Source organism: Emys orbicularis, chromosome 3 (assembly GCF_028017835.1).
Source record: "Emys orbicularis isolate rEmyOrb1 chromosome 3, rEmyOrb1.hap1, whole genome shotgun sequence".
Lineage (NCBI taxonomy): Eukaryota > Metazoa > Chordata > Testudines > Emydidae > Emys > Emys orbicularis.
Window position 1 is genome coordinate 137222335 of NC_088685.1, and position 15556 is coordinate 137237890.

General features: G+C 43.4%; 2 protein-coding genes across 2 annotated transcripts in view; one reads left to right on the forward strand and one right to left on the reverse strand.

Moving 5' to 3' along the window:
• The window catches only part of ARID4B (AT-rich interaction domain 4B), a 160029-nt gene extending 156676 nt beyond the window's left edge, over window positions 1–3353 (reverse strand). Inside the window, 3 exon segments of the mRNA XM_065401912.1 lie at window positions 1412–1475; window positions 3285–3335; window positions 3337–3353. Coding sequence (XP_065257984.1) covers window positions 1412–1475; window positions 3285–3335; window positions 3337–3353 — 132 coding nt within the window.
• Window positions 3354–13166: 9813 nt separating this feature from the next.
• Window positions 13167–15556, forward strand: part of GGPS1 (geranylgeranyl diphosphate synthase 1) — a 48215-nt gene continuing 45825 nt past the window's right edge. The window contains exon 1 of the mRNA XM_065401918.1: window positions 13167–13236. Coding sequence (XP_065257990.1) covers window positions 13167–13236 — 70 coding nt within the window. The remainder of the gene's footprint in view (window positions 13237–15556) is intronic.

Here is a 15556-nt window from a genome sequence, read left to right on the forward strand (position 1 = left end):
TTTCATCTCCTGCTCCTATCTGTTCCATCCCCCCACATGGACACGAGTAGAAAGAGGACCATGTATTTAGCCAGCACTCCACAGACCAGCAAGCCATGGACCACAATTTGGGAACTTCCATATAACACTGCTGTAAACGTTTAACCATAGTTTTTATTTCTTACTAGATGCAACCTATTAATGAAATACAAATATTGGCGCACTACTTCAGACCTCACTAAGTTATTCCCCCATTAAAGAAAAGACATAGGGAATAATAGTTAAAACTGTACATTTTATGGCTCTTTCATTGGTAATCAAAAGGGAATGTACTGAACCTTAGGTACTTTACTGTGCTTAGTATCCCCTACTGAATCCAGTTAAATAGAACTGTTTGTATCCTCTACTATTTCTAGTGTTTCCTAAATACAATGTTGTATATACATTTGATATAATATACACATGGGCACACATGTACAGAACCCCAAAGAAGTTTGACTCTAGCGGGAGATTACTGTATTTAGCAACGAATAATAAAGCTGACAGGCTGTACATATATTCCAATTTTTTTTCTGCAGTTATACAACAAATGTAGTTGATAAGTTTTATAAAACTTAGAAGCCAGATTTAATGCAGTACAATGGGGGCATGATCCTGATTAAGAACTCTGGGTGCTAGTGTAATACAAATAACAGTATTTAAAACAAGACACTGTATTCACCAAGAGTAAATCAGGGAAAAGACTGAAAATCACACTTGATAAATCTACTAATGAAATGCAAGATTCTTCACAAAAACATCTATATCGAGTGGAACAATGACTTCAATCAGGCTTGCCTAATATACCAAGTATCAATGGTCTACAAATGCCTCTGACTGACAATGGTGTATGTGGATACTGCACACAGCACTAAAAAGGAAACTAAAAAGCTGTTTGAAAATCATTCTGCATCCTACAGCACTACCTTCACTGCAGAGCATCCTCTATACAGACACCACCTCCTCAGCTCACGATTATTAATTCTACAGAACTCCCGTTAAGGCACAGAAAGTAAATCCATCATTCAACCTCAATTAATGCCGATATTTCCTCTGCAATGTTACTTTCCGAAGCGGAGTGATTGTCCCCTATTCCTTCGTCAAGCTTGGCCCGGCAGCCATGTCCTTATTCCCCTACGAACGGTGGTTTCGGAAAGGGAACGACCTGCTCGCAGTGAACTTACACAGTCCCTCAGCAAAACCTGGCGGAGCCAAACCTGCACAGCAAACACCAAAGGCATCTAAGGCACCACCACGGCAGTGGGGCGAAGCAGCCTAGATCCGCACCAGCGCCGAGCCTCGCACCGGGGAGCGGGGCCGGGACAAATCGGGCACCATTCCCTCAAGCAACCCTCTCCCCATCCCTTCCCAGACAGAGAGACGAGGGTTTTACCTTCATGATGAGCTCAGGCTGCGGAAAAAAGCCCCCGATCGGGGCTGAGCGGCCGAGGCTGGACCTGGAATTAAAACAAAGCACTGAGCCACCGCACCAGCCGTTTGCACCGGAGCGCGGGGGGAACAGGCGGGGGAGCCGCCGGGATCCTGGTCAACCCCCCTTCTCCCAGATCTCGCCACCCCCCATTTGCGATATCTCCCCATTCAGTCCCCCCTCCCCCTGCTCGGCCACTGCTTTCCCTCCAGCCCCCACACACCGCGGCTCGGCTTCCCCTTCACTCGCTGCCATTGACGCCATTTCTGTCAGAGGAGGAGAAACTTGCCACAACAACAACCCACCCCCAGCCTCTCCGGCTGCTCCAGGAGAGTCCCCGCTCCGCGCCCAGCTCACAGGGGCCGGGGCTCTCAATCCTCTCCCCAGAGACCTGCGGGCTAGAGGGGGGCGGCGATGTCTGATCCCTGGAAACCCCCCCACTTTGCTGCGGCGGAGGGGGGGGGAAGGGGCCGCTGCTCCTCCATTGTATGAGGAAGAGGAGGGGGTTGGGTGGCAGCTCTCCCCGTTGGAGGGGCTGCGGCTCTGTGGATCCCGACAGAGGCGGCAGCTTCTCCCACCCCCATAAAAGAAAGCGCTGACTCCGCGACAGGAGTTTTAACAGCAACAGCCGCAACTGCCCAGCGCAGCGGGCCGGACCCGATCAGCAGAGGCAGTAATGAGGCAGCCCCTCTCGGGCTCCTCGCCGCCCCGCAGCGACTCCAGCCCCTCACCACCCCCCACCTCACGCGCGGGGGGGGGGGGGGGGAAATCAGCGAGTCCCGCCGCAGTCTCGCCAGGACAAAAACAACCCCGCTCCCGCCTGGGAACGGCCACAAGCAGCGACCGCCCCGCTCCCTCACCCGCTGGCGGCGGGGCCGGGGCGGCTCTTTCTCCTGCTGTCGCTGTTACCTTTGTTCCGCGGCGCCCGCCCGCGGCTCTCCCTGACCCGGGAGGAGATGGTGGACGAAGCCTCCTCCCGGCTCCCGACCCGTTGGGTTGGTGCTGGCCCCGGATCAATCCCCCAGCAAGGGCTCTGGCTACGGCTGCAGCTCCGCGCTGCGTATGATGGGGCCGATCCCCCCTGCCCGGACCCGGCGCTGGCGGTGGCTGCTCCGTTCGGAGCCTCTCACTCCCCTCCCCCCACCTCACAAAGTGACTGACGGATAGAGACCCGCCCCCTCCCCGCCCTGCACTTTCTCTATTGGTCCGGAACCGGTAAGGCCCACCCGTCTCCCTGCACCATTGGCCCCCATATCGGAAACACTAACGTCATTTTTCCACCAATTCTATGGAAACAGAGACTCGGCGCCGCAGAGGCTCATGGGTAACGCCGTTCTTTCCCTCGCCGCTCTTCTACGCCCATGAAGCAGCTGAGCTTCACACCCGAACCACATATCCCATGATGCATCGCGCATGAGGGGCCGCCAGGGGGTGGGACGAATCGAGTGCTAATTAAAACAAGTGGGCGGGCCTAGCGCCTGCGCAGTGAAGCCCTGGTGGCGCATTTTCCCCCCTAACAGAAGAGGGTGGTGGCGGTAGCAGTTAAGGTGGAAGTGGGTGGAGTTTTTAACGCGCTGCTGCCGGTGTCGGAGCTGGGGAACCCGCCTGGGCCGGAACGGCGGCGCGGGGTGCGTCTTGGCCAGGCCCGGGAACGAGGAGGCGGCAGGAGGCGGATGTGACCCCGGCCGGCGGTAGGTGGGGGGCTCGGGCGCCGCCGGTCCCCTCCGCCACCCCTGTGCTCCGGTCTCCCCGGTCCGTGCCGCCAGCCGGGCTCCTTTGTGCTGCCGGGGGAGGCTCCCTACTGGGAGCGACACCTGCCCGGCCCCCTGGCGCCTACCCGGCCTGTTCCTCTCGGCCCGCTGGGCTTGGTTCGCCGCCGCCGCGCCCCGGGGCAACGTTGCGCCATGACACGAGCGCCCCGCTGCGCGCGGACCTGCCCGGGTCCCGGCTGGCGAGATGGGGAAAGCGGGAGCAGGTCTCGCGGCGCAGCCGCCGGTTCGGTCGCTGCCCGGAGCCTGCCGCGGGTAGTACTGTGCCTGACCGCTCGGCCGGCACCGGCAGGGAGAACTGAGGGGAAGCAAAGGGCCGGCAGCATCCGGACTCCCTATTCGCTCCATTCCTTTGGGGTCGCTCTGAAAGCGGACTCGGCCTCTGAGGGTGGCGCCTCCCCGGGAGGCAGAGCTGAGCTGAGCTGGCTCCAGTATTCTCGGGGGCTGAAGGGGCCGCTATTTGGTCTCGCTCTGGCTTTTGCTGAAATGGCGCTGTAATTTAAGCAACAACAGCATATATACGTAATCAAAGCCACTGCTGGAGCTGATGTACCCAGCTTTTGGCAGAGGTAAGCAATAAATAGCCCTCAGTATGAACCGTGTGTAGTTGAGTTTTGTTACTAAGTCATTGCGGGTTTAGCCATTTGGTGTTCTGTTGAGTATTTTGCTTTCTTTGTAAAGATATTTAAAGTGCAGTTCAGCTCTGAAAATAGTGTAGTTGTGGCATAGTTAGGTTCCATGGTGACTGTTTCTCTGACTTCAGTTTCATTCAGTTTACAAGTTAAAAGATTGTATGTCTGAATTGCCAGTCCTGCAAATTTAATGTAGGTTTTTAAAAGCAGAATGGTCCTTCTCTGCTTTCTCTGTTACCACTAAAAATAGACTTCGGTAGACCAAATTCTGCCCTTAGTTACGCCTGACAACCCTATGGATGATAGCTTGGATCAAAGACAGTGTTTGCCAAGACATCACCTATTACTGCTGTATAGGTGCTGCTGGGCTAAAAGTGACTTTAAAATAATAAAAATTTGCACTTATGTATTCAGTCATTTGAGTAATAAATGGTAAATTTGTAATAAGATGGTATTTCTATGTAACTTCTGGCCATGACTAATCTTTTTAAACTCCTGGGGGAATTCTGCACCAATGTATGTGCGCAGAATTCATGTCCCGTGCAGATTTTTTTTGCTTCCCCCGCAGAAAAAAAAATTTCTGACAGGGAAGCAAAGGGAAGATGCAAGAGCACTCTCACACCACTCCTTAGCAGCGCAGGCACATTGTTTCAGACCCCCAGAGCGGCCAGTGGAGAGGTAAATCACCACGGGGCTGGAGACACCCCAGCCAGGTGCTCCTACCCTGAGCTAGCATCAGCTGCTAGTCCCGGCTGGGCTGGAGGCAGGAGAGGATGGGACTTCCTCTTCCCCTGTGAGGAGTTGCTGGGGCTATGTCAGACCTACTCCCAGAAACCTCCCCCAGCTGCAGAGAGCTCAGCATCCTCCCCTGTTTCCTGCCCCCATCTCTCCTCAGCTGTGGGAGGAGGGGTCTCGGTACAGGGAACTGCTCCCCCATCCACCCAACCCCCATGCATCCGGACCTCCCATACCCAGACACCTCTGCCAAGCCTCACCTGGTAATCCAGAACCCCCCCCCTTAGCCCTCCATACCAGAACCCCCCCTTGCACCCAGACCACCCCCCACTGAGCTTCCTTCAATCAAACCCCCAACCCTGATGCCCCACCCTGTACCACCCTGAGCCCTCACATCCAGATCCTCATGCCACTGACCCTCAACTAGCTGCACCCAGACTTCCACCCCACCAAGCCCCACTCCCACAACCATCCCTGCTGATACCCCCACTCCCAGACCCTCCGCTGAGCCCCAACCACCTTCACCTGGAAGCCCCTGTGGAGTCCAGTTGCCCCTGCAACCCTCCCAACAAGCCTCTATGCAGCCAGATCTCTCCACCCCCCCCCCCACGAGGGTGACCCGATGTCCCGATTTTTATAGGGGCGGTCCCAATTTTTGGGTATTTTTCTTATATAGGCTCCTATTACCCCCCCACCCCGTCCCAATTTTTCACACTTGCAGTCTGGTCACCCTACTCCCCCACTGAGCTGCCTGCACCCAGATTGTCCCACACAGAATTCTCTCACCCCACACCTGGATCCCCCCACGCTGAGACCATCCACACTTGGATCCTGCATGGTTGAGCTTGCCTGCCCCGCACCTGGTGCAGAGGGGCAGGGCCCCAGGGTATTTCTGGGGCAAGCCCAAGCCTTGTGCTGCGTCAGGATCAGGTGCAGCCTCACTGCAGTGTCCATGTCTGGGAGCTGAGGGGGACTGTAGGGTGATCTCCTACCTTCGTGCAGCCAGTGGCCTGTGCTCCCCACTGCCATGCTGGAGCCTGTGCATTTATTTATTGACAAATGAAACTTGCAGAATTTGCATATTTTAAAAATATTGTGTGCAGAATTTTTAATTTTTTGCGCAGAATGCCCTCGAGTAAAATTTTTAAGATAAACCTGTAAATTGGCTCAATAGGAGCCATTTCAAGGACCTGCTGCAACAGTAATGGTAAAAACTGCTTGGCATTCTTGAACTGCTTAGATTGCTAAAACTAGCAATATTAACTTGTAATGCATATGTTTTGGATATTGAGACTAGCCTGGTTTTAATTTCTGGTTTTATTAGATGCTGCTGCTCTAAGAATTGCAGACCGTATTTAGAGACAAGGTGGGTGAGATAATCTTTTATTGGACCAACTTCTGTTGATCAGAGACAAGTTTTCAAGCTTACTCAGAGCTCTTTTTCAGTGTAAGCTTGAAACATTGTCTCTCACCAACAGAAGGGCTATTAAAATATATTACCACACCCACTTTGTGTGTCTCATACCCTGGGACTGTCACAGCTACAACAACGTGGCAAATGCTGAAGGGGATGTGCTTAAATAAATATATTTTAGAGGACATTTTGAATAAATCTAACTTGCATTCATCTACATTTTGTAGTCCCTTAAATATTGAGGTGATTCTTATGTTGAAGGAGTTGGCTAAGCTATACTCACAAAACGGAATGCGTTGTGCTAGCCAATTAGATTACTATATAGCCTAATACCTCCTTGATCACTTAAGTTGTTTTGCTGCATGTCTCTACTTTGATTTTGTCTTTTAAATTGAGAGCTCTTTGGAAAGTGCTAGAATACTATGATGTTAATGTAAACAAGTAATAGAATTGGTGGTAGTAAAATGAGAGCGCAAAAATTACGGTAAAAGTTAAATACTCTATTAAAGTATATATTTTACTGAGCTGTTTGGGCAACACTTGCCTCCATTAAGAAATCATTTCTCCACAAGTGAAATATTTAGCTGCCCATGGATTGGAACATACCTCATTTGGTACCAGCAACACCATGCAGCAGTCTAGGAGGCAAAGTGAAGAATAAATTTTCAGACTGAAGCTAATTGTTGTAAACTAATATAATAACCAAATTGGGATTTGGCCGAAACAGCATTGTGAACACCTTTGCTCTTGCAAAGAGGGCTATGAAAGCTTTTTATAACAAACAATAACTTTTCTATATTAGGTCTGAAATAGAGCCTCTCTCCTTGCACGTGCTTTTTAACCCTCCTGGGGAATCTTCTTAGCTGCTGAATTGCTCGTGCCACTTTCTTTGGAGGTCTCCTATTCAATCACTGGCTTAGGTGGCATGATGACATATATTTTAAGGTGTGTCTATACTGGCACATTTAGGACAGTAAAGCCAAATTTATTGATTACAAGTCCAAAAGGACCATTGTGATTGTGTGGTCTGATCTCATGTATAACACAGGCCGTAGTTTCTGCAAAATAATTCCTAGAAAAAAGATTGTCAATGATGGAGAATCCACCATGACCTTTGGTAAATTGTCCCAGTGGTAAATTACACCTTACTTCCAGTCTGAATTTGTCTTGCTTCAACTTCCAGCCATTAGATAATGTTATACCTTTCTCAGCTAGATTGAAGAGCCCATTATTAAATATTTGTTCCCCACGATACTATAGACTGTAACCAGGTTACCTCTTAACCTTCTAAGCTAAATAGATTGAGCTCTTTGAGTCTATCAATGTTTTCTAGTCTTTTAATTATTCTTATGGCTCTTCTCTGAAACCTCTCCAATTTATCAACATTCTTCTTGAAGTGTGGACATCAGAACAGGACACTGTATTCCAGCAGCAGACGCACCAGTGCCAAATACAAAGATAAAATGATCTCTGCTCCTGCTCGAGATTCCTCTGTTTATGCATCCCAGAATCACATTAGCTCATTTAGGCACAGCATCACTCTAGAAGCTCATGTTCCACTGGTTATCCACTGTGACAACCCCCCAAATCTTTTTGAGTCACTCTTTCCTGGGAAAGAGACCCCCATCGTATAGCATGGCCTACGTTCTTTGTTAGATGTATATATTTACATTTAGCTGTATTAAAATGCTTATTGTTTACTTGTGCCCAGTTTATCAAGTGATCTAGATTGTTCTGAATCAAGGACCTGTCCTCTTCTTTATTTACCACTCTCCAAATTTTTGTGTCATCAACAAACTTTCAGTGATTTTTGTTTTCCTTCAGGTCATTGATAAAAATGTTAAGCATAGGGCCAAGAACCAATCCCTGCTGGACACGACTGGAAATACAACTGATCCATGACTATTCCCTGTTTATAGTTACAATTAGCCAATTTTAATCCACTTCACATGTGCCATGTCAATTTTATATCATTCTAGTCTTTTATTTGAAGTGTTGTGTGGTATCAAGTGAAATGCGTTAGAAGTCAAAGTATACTGTGTCAACACCATTACCTTCATCAACTAAACTTGTAATCTCATAAAAAAAAAAATCAAGTTAGTTTAACAGGGTCTATTTTCCATAAACCCATGCAGTTTTGCATTAATTACCTTACTTAACCCGCCTTTATTTATTAAACAAGTTCTGTATCAGCTACTCCATTATTTTGTCTGGGATCAGTGTCAGACTGACAGGCCTTTAATTCCCAAGTCATCTCATTTACCCTTTTTAAAAATTTGGCACACATTAGCGTCTTTCCAGTCTTCTGGAACTTCCTCATTGCTACAAGACATTGGAAAATCAGCATTAAAAATCCAGTGAGCTCTCCAATTAACTTGAATCCCAGAGGTTTAAAAATGCTATCTGGAGCTGCTGAGGTAAAAATATCTAACTTTAGTAGACATCCTCCAGAGAGATAGTGAAATGGAAAGTGTTATACACCTTATGATGAGACTATATCATCTGTTTTTCCTCAAATACAGAACAGAAATATTTATTGAACACTTCCTGTCTTTTTGCATTATTATTGATGATTCTACCACTTTCAGCTAGTAAGGAACAAAAAGAATCCTGATGGTCCATAATATATTTGCAAAACTCCTTCTTATTGTCCTTAACTCTGCTGGCCATAGATTTATTTATTTTTTCGTTGTGTCCCTTGGCTTCCTATATCAGCTTGCTACAATTTGTAACTTCTGCCTTATATTCATTCATTATCACTTTCCCTTTTTTCCACTTGTTTTTTATCTATATCTATATGCATGCTTTCACTTCCCCTCTAAAGCAGATTAGTTTTTTTTAACTAGATCTGCTGCTTTCTTTTGTTGTGGCTTTTTGGGCATCTTGTAAGGTGTTCTTAAATGATTTCCAGTTATTCATTTTTCTAATTAAATTCTTCCAGCTGATTTGGCTCAGAATTGTTTTCAGCTTTGTGAAAGTGGCCCTACTAAAGAACCAAGTGTGTGTGTATGTATGTGTGTGTGTATGTATGTGTGTGTGTATGTATATATGTATATATATATATAATTTTTTTTTTTATTTTTTTTATTTTTTTTTTTACTGGTATGGACTTTATTCTGCTTGCACATTTATTTACTTATTTATGATCTCTTGTACTGAAGCTACCATTAATTTTAGTTCTGTAATCACTTCCTCTTTATCTGTTCAGACAAGGTCTAATAAAGAATTCCCCTGTGTTGGCTTCAACACATCTTGAGTTAGGAAATTGTCATCTGTAATGTTTAGAAATTCCAAGAATGTTTTAGTATGGGAAGCATGAGACTTCTAGCATGTCAGTCAAACTGAAGTCCCTTGTGAGCATGCACCTTTCCCCTCCTAAATATTATAAATAGGGAACAGGATGACCAGCCCCCAGGAACCTAGTGTGACTTGGTGATCTGTACCAGACACCAACTAATACCCCATCTTTTAGGACATTGATCCATAAGCATTCAAGATCACTGTCTTCTGAGTTCAGAGACTCAGAAATAGGTAATGCTATCTTTGACATAGCGCCACTTCCCCTCTCCTTTTGCCCACTCCATCCTTCTTAAATGTTATAACCATTTGTTTTAACATTCCAATCATGCACATAATCCCAGTAGATTTCAGTACTACAAACTAGACGAAATTTGTGCTCATAAATGAGCAATTCCAGACTCTTTTGTTTGTTACCCCAGCTCCTAGCATGAGTGCAGAGGCAATTCAGGAATTTCTTCTGTGTCCTTTGGTTCCTTGATTAATGTTGTTCAGTGTCTTTAGTGTGTGTGTGTGTGTGTGTGTGCGCGCAGAGTGCTCATATCTTCCATCTTTTTATTCTTCCTTTTGCTATTAGTTTTACTTAAATTCACATCTTCCGTTAATTGAAAACAGCATGTTAAATCCCTGTGAGTGCACTCATTCAGAAGTAAAGTGGCCTTAGTTTGCTCAAATTTAATTCACAGTGACCCGAAGATGTGTTGGGTGACAGAGATGACATGAGGCTGACTGAGACCTTGTTTTATTTTTTCACTGGGAAACGGTCAAAAAGTATAGTTATTTTTTTAAATGTCATTTTTTCCTAATGGGGGGGCTCTCAAGCTCCTTCATATTGTGGACCATATGTTAATAGAGGAGGTTTCATAGATCACCTCCTAGTCTGTTTGCAACTGCATAACTCCTTTATGGCAACTTGATCAGTTGCTTACTTTCCCATTATTTTTTTCATGTATTTGTGCAAGGCGTGTCTAATGCAATGGGCAGGGTGCGGAATTTGTTTTTAGTCTTCATCTGCCCTCTCCAGTTTCTAGTGTTGCTCTTTTCTCTTATTCAGTGTTCAAGTTTCTCTGCCACTTGTGCAAGAGGACATGCTTCTGTTGCCTGTATGTTTTTATTTTTTTATTTTTATTTTTTTTTTTTTTTTTAAATTCCCTTCCCCTGCACAGACTTTCTTGTCATTCTGTTCTTTGTTCTACTGGATGTGTTGCCTTGCCACTTGACCCTCTTGCAGTGGATCTACTGCCTGACTGCTTTGTTCTCCTCTTCATGGGGCTCTTCTTGTGGCATTGACCATCAGTTCCTGTTCTCTGTATAAGTAGTTAGGCTGCCTTTTATTTTTTTCAGCTGCTTCTGTAGGATTCCCTTCTCTTCTTGACAAAAAATAGTCCGATCTAAGGTTGGGCATTTGACTGGTCCAAAAATAATTGGTCAAATATTGTCAAATGTCAAACGGTCAGATATTTTAAAGTGTTAACTATTAGAGCAGTACCAAAAGAATACTGTATGATTTCCAATAAGGTTAGCTTTAAATTCTTATGCTTAATTACAAAAAACAAGTTACTTAAGTGAGTTATTTTAACGCTGAAAAATGAGAAACTCAATAAAATGAAGTTCTGAAGAATGGCTCTATGGTGCAGTTAAAAGGTTAGGTCACCTCCTACATTGGGGCATTCTTGGTGGAATATAGAACAATATTTTACCTTGATCAAATAGATGGTTGGTTAACGTTATTTGACTGCTCAATTGACCAGATTGTCAAGCCTAGTCTGGACACCCATAAAAGCATCTGGAAACAAGAAAGAGGCAATGATATCTTCTCCATGGACCACCCAGTGACTTACAGCTCGGTATGGGAAACTGTCTTAACTAGTGACCTCTTGTTGTGAAAGGGCAGAGGGAATTAGGGTTGGGCATGTATGTAACAGTTTGAAGACATTGCATAGTGAGCGCAGCACCGTGTGAGTAGGAATTTCTGAATATTTTGTATCTGATCGAGAACTTCGTAAGGCATCACAAAACAACATTTTTATGTTGAAGAGAGGGTAAACCTATATGCTCACCTTTTGAAGAACTCTATCGAAAAACCATTTTTCTCTAGAAATCTCATTTGGCAATAACTGCCAAATACTTTTACTGTAGCAGAAGAGTGTGCAACTAACTCTGCATATTGTATAGCTCTGGGAAACATCTGGGGGGAAATCTTAAGTTTCAAATTCGTATTCTCTGAAATTAACAGCTTTCAGAATCTTAGCTTTTGGCCCTGTGCTTTTACAAAAAGGGCATGTGTTTGGATAACCATTTGAATACAGTTTTTTGGCAATATGATAAACTCATAGCATTGCATAATGCAGTTCATAGAATTGTTTCTCACCTTTCCAGGATCTCCCTTTGTCTTTTTTTTCCTAGTCTCTATTTCTTTACCCAATTCCATCCTTATTTTGGGGTAAGATTGTGATATTCTTACTTCGCAAGTAGTCCCACTGAATTTGGTGCGACTAATGGTGCAAGGTACTCTGTTCAGTGTGAGGAAGGGTATTGCAGTCTGGATTACCCATAAATTAACTAACTGTTAAGGAGGCTGCGCTACATTAAGTGTTAATTTATGTTTTTTGTAATACAAGTCTTTCCTGTGTATGTGGAGAAAACTGTTACCAAGAGTCATCTAGGAAAACGGTCTGGAAATAGTAAATGGAATAAAGTTACATTTTAGCAAAAATTTTGATCACTCTCCTTCATATGCCTATTTTCAAAATGAGTACATTACACTTATAAATCTAGCAGCAGGGTTTTTGGCTGGTAGCCAAGGACATTCTTCAACTGCTAAGGCAAAACACTCCTTGCAAGATGCCTTCTAAACAGGCAAGGGCTGCTGCTGAAGTAAAATGAAACTTCATACTACCACTGCAGCTCCAGTCTTCAGATGACATTAAAAGCATTGAGTTTTGAGCTGCTGCATCTGCAGTGCAGCAAGAAAGGTTAGAGGTGAGAGGAAGGAAAATGGATTACAGAAAGAAATCTGAAAAAAGTCACAAATGGAGAGCCTGAGAGAGAGAGGACATGAACTGAGAAATGAACATTAGAAGATGAATAAGATATACAGACAAATCCATAATTGGCAGTAAGAGAACTTGAGACACAAATGGAATACATGGTAGAAAAAACAAGGATAGAGAATCAAACACTTAAACGGATATAAAAGAATAGGACATAGCAGACATAATGGTATGAATTTTAAAACAAATATGAAAGAATAAGTAAGCCAAAAATTTCGAGTGTTTTAAAATATGCCTTAAAAATTCAGTTTGTTTTATTTTTAATCCAGAAGCTTATAGTAAACTTGTGTATTGTGTGTATTCGTTCCTGGACATAAACACATGTTTAGAATTTGAATTATTCTGATTCTAACTTTTAGAAATATCTACATAATGGTGCTTGATAGTTGTGTGGGATTCTATTAGCTAGTTTTTTAAATACCCATTTGCCAGAATATCTAAAATGTCTAAAGACCCGAACATCAAAGCAGATTTTAAAATTGTTTATAATGAATTTCAATTTAAATGGTTTTTGCTTTCTCAAAAATCAAAACAAGTTCCCCTGTTTTTAAAACGTGCTGGTTAAAGTATATAAAGCAACAGCAAGCAGACTTTATTTTGTAATGTAAAGCCAGTGATGGTTAGAAAGCGATGGTTTTCTTTCAAGCAACACTTTTTAAGTGGGCCTTTGTCCTAAATCCCTTAAGCATGCTTATCTCTTCCCTTCTTTCTTAGAATTAGGGGCTGACTTCCATTATATATATTTTTTTAATTCTCTAACATTGATTGTGGTAGTAAGAAGTCTCCTTTCTTTGACAGAGTGAAACACTGCTTCTTGAAATGGAGGGAATGGAAGAAACCTCTGAAAGAATTCTTTTAGAGCCATACAAGTATTTACTTCAACTGCCAGGCAAGTGTCCTTTTACCATTTTGTTGTGTTTACTTGTTTTCAGAGAGTGATCAAATTCAAAAGAATAAGTAGAGGACAATTCTGTCCAGTCTTGACTTGTATGGAATTTGATTCTGAGCAGTTTAATTCTTTTACTGAAAGGAGCAGAATTTTCTATTTAGAAAATCCTAACCACTAGGACTAGACTAGGAGAAATCTAGCACTTCTGAGATTGTCCCTCTGACCTATCCAATTCAGAGAAATTGTTCTTCCCCCTCCCCTCACCACTCCATTGTAAGGAACCAATATACTGTCTAATGCAATGGTACACATACTCCTGGTTGAGAATCTCGGGAATACACAGAGGTCTTCCAGGGGGTACATCAACTCATCTAGATATTTGCCTAGTTTTACATAGGACTGTCAAGCGATTAAAAAAAGTAATTGTGATTAATCACACTGTTAAACAATAATAGAATACCATTTATTTAAATATTTTTGGATGTTTTCTACATTTTCAAATATATTGATTTCAATTATAACACAATACAAAGTATACAGTGCTCCCTTTCTATTTTTATTACAAATATTTGCACTGTAAAACAAAAGAAACGGTATTTTTCAGTTCACCTCATACAAGTACTGTACTGCAATCTCTTTATGGTGAAAGTGCAACTTACAAATGTAGAATTATGTAAAAAAACACTGCACTCAAAAACAAAACAATGTAAAACTTTAGAGCCTACAAGTCAACTTAGTCCTACTTCTCATTCAGCCAATCACTCAGATAAACAAGTTTGTTTATATTTGCAGGAGATAATGCTGCCCACTTCTTGTTCACAGTGTCACTTTAAAGTGAGAAAAGGTGTTCGCATGGCACTTTTGTAGCTGGCGTTGCAAGATATTTACATGCCAGATGCGCTAAAGATTCATGTCCTTTCATGCTTCAGTCACCATTCTAGAGGACATGCGTCCCTGCTGATGACTGGTTCTTCTCGATAACAATCCAAAGCAGTGCAGACTGGTGCATGTTCATTTTCATCATCTGAATCAGATGCCACCAGCAGAAAGTTGATTTTCTTTTTTGGTGGTTGGGGTTCTGTAGTTTCTGCATCGGAGTGTTGCTCTTTTAAGACTTGTGGAGCATGCTCCACACCTCGTCCCTCTCAGATTTTGAAAGGCGTTGAGTGCTGTAGCTATTTTTAGAAATCTCACATTGGTACCTTCTTTGCATTTTGTCAGATCTGCAGTGAAACTGTTCTTAAAATGAATAGCATGTGCTGAGTCATATTTCATGTTATAGTCTCGGATAATATGGCAGAATGCGGGTAAAATAAAGCCAGAGACATACAATTCTCCCCAAGGAGTTCAGTCACAAATTTTAATTAACACATTTATTAAACAAGCATCATCAGCTTTGAAGCATGTCCTCTGGAATGGTGGCCAATGCATGAAGGGGCATACGAATGTTTAGCGTATCGAGCATGTAAATACCTAGCAATGCCGGCTACAAAAGTGCCATGCGAACGCCTGTTCTCACTTTCAGGTAACATTGTGAACAAGAAGTGGGCAGCATTATCTCCCGTAAATGTAAACAAACTTATTTGTCTGAGTGATTGGCTGAGCGAGATGTAGGACTGAGTGAACTTGTAGGCTCTAAAGTTTTACCTTTTTGAGTGCAGTTATTTTTTTTTCTACATTTGTAAGTTACACTTTCACCATAAAGAGATTGCAGTACAATACTTGTATGCGGTGAACTGAAAAATACTGTTCCTTTTGTTTTTAAAGTGCAAATATTTGTAATCAAATAAGTGAGCAGTGTACACTTTATATTCTGCATTGTAATTGAAATCAATATATTTGAAAATGTAGAAAAACATCCAAAATATTTAATATATTTCAATTGGTATCTATTGTTTAACAATACAATTAAAACTGCTATTAATCATTTTTTTAATTGCGTGAGTTAACGGCAATTAATTGACAGCCCTAATTTTACAACAGGCTACATAAAAAGCACTAGTAAAGTCAGTACAAACTAAAATTTCATAAAATTTGTTTATGTACATTTTTATTTTTATATGGCAAAAATGAGAAAGTAAGCATCATCCCCCCCCCCGTAATAGTGTGCTGTGACACTCATGCCTGATTTTGTAAGCAAGTAGGTCTTAAGTGAGGTGAAACTTGGGGGTATGCAAGAGAAATCAGACTCCTGAAAGAAGTACAATAGTCTGGAAAGGTTTGGAGCCACTGGTCCAATATATCTCTGGTTGGTGAAACGGAAAGTGCTAAAGACTTGGTCCAGCTCTTGTGAAATGGACATAGTCAATCCTGAGCCTAC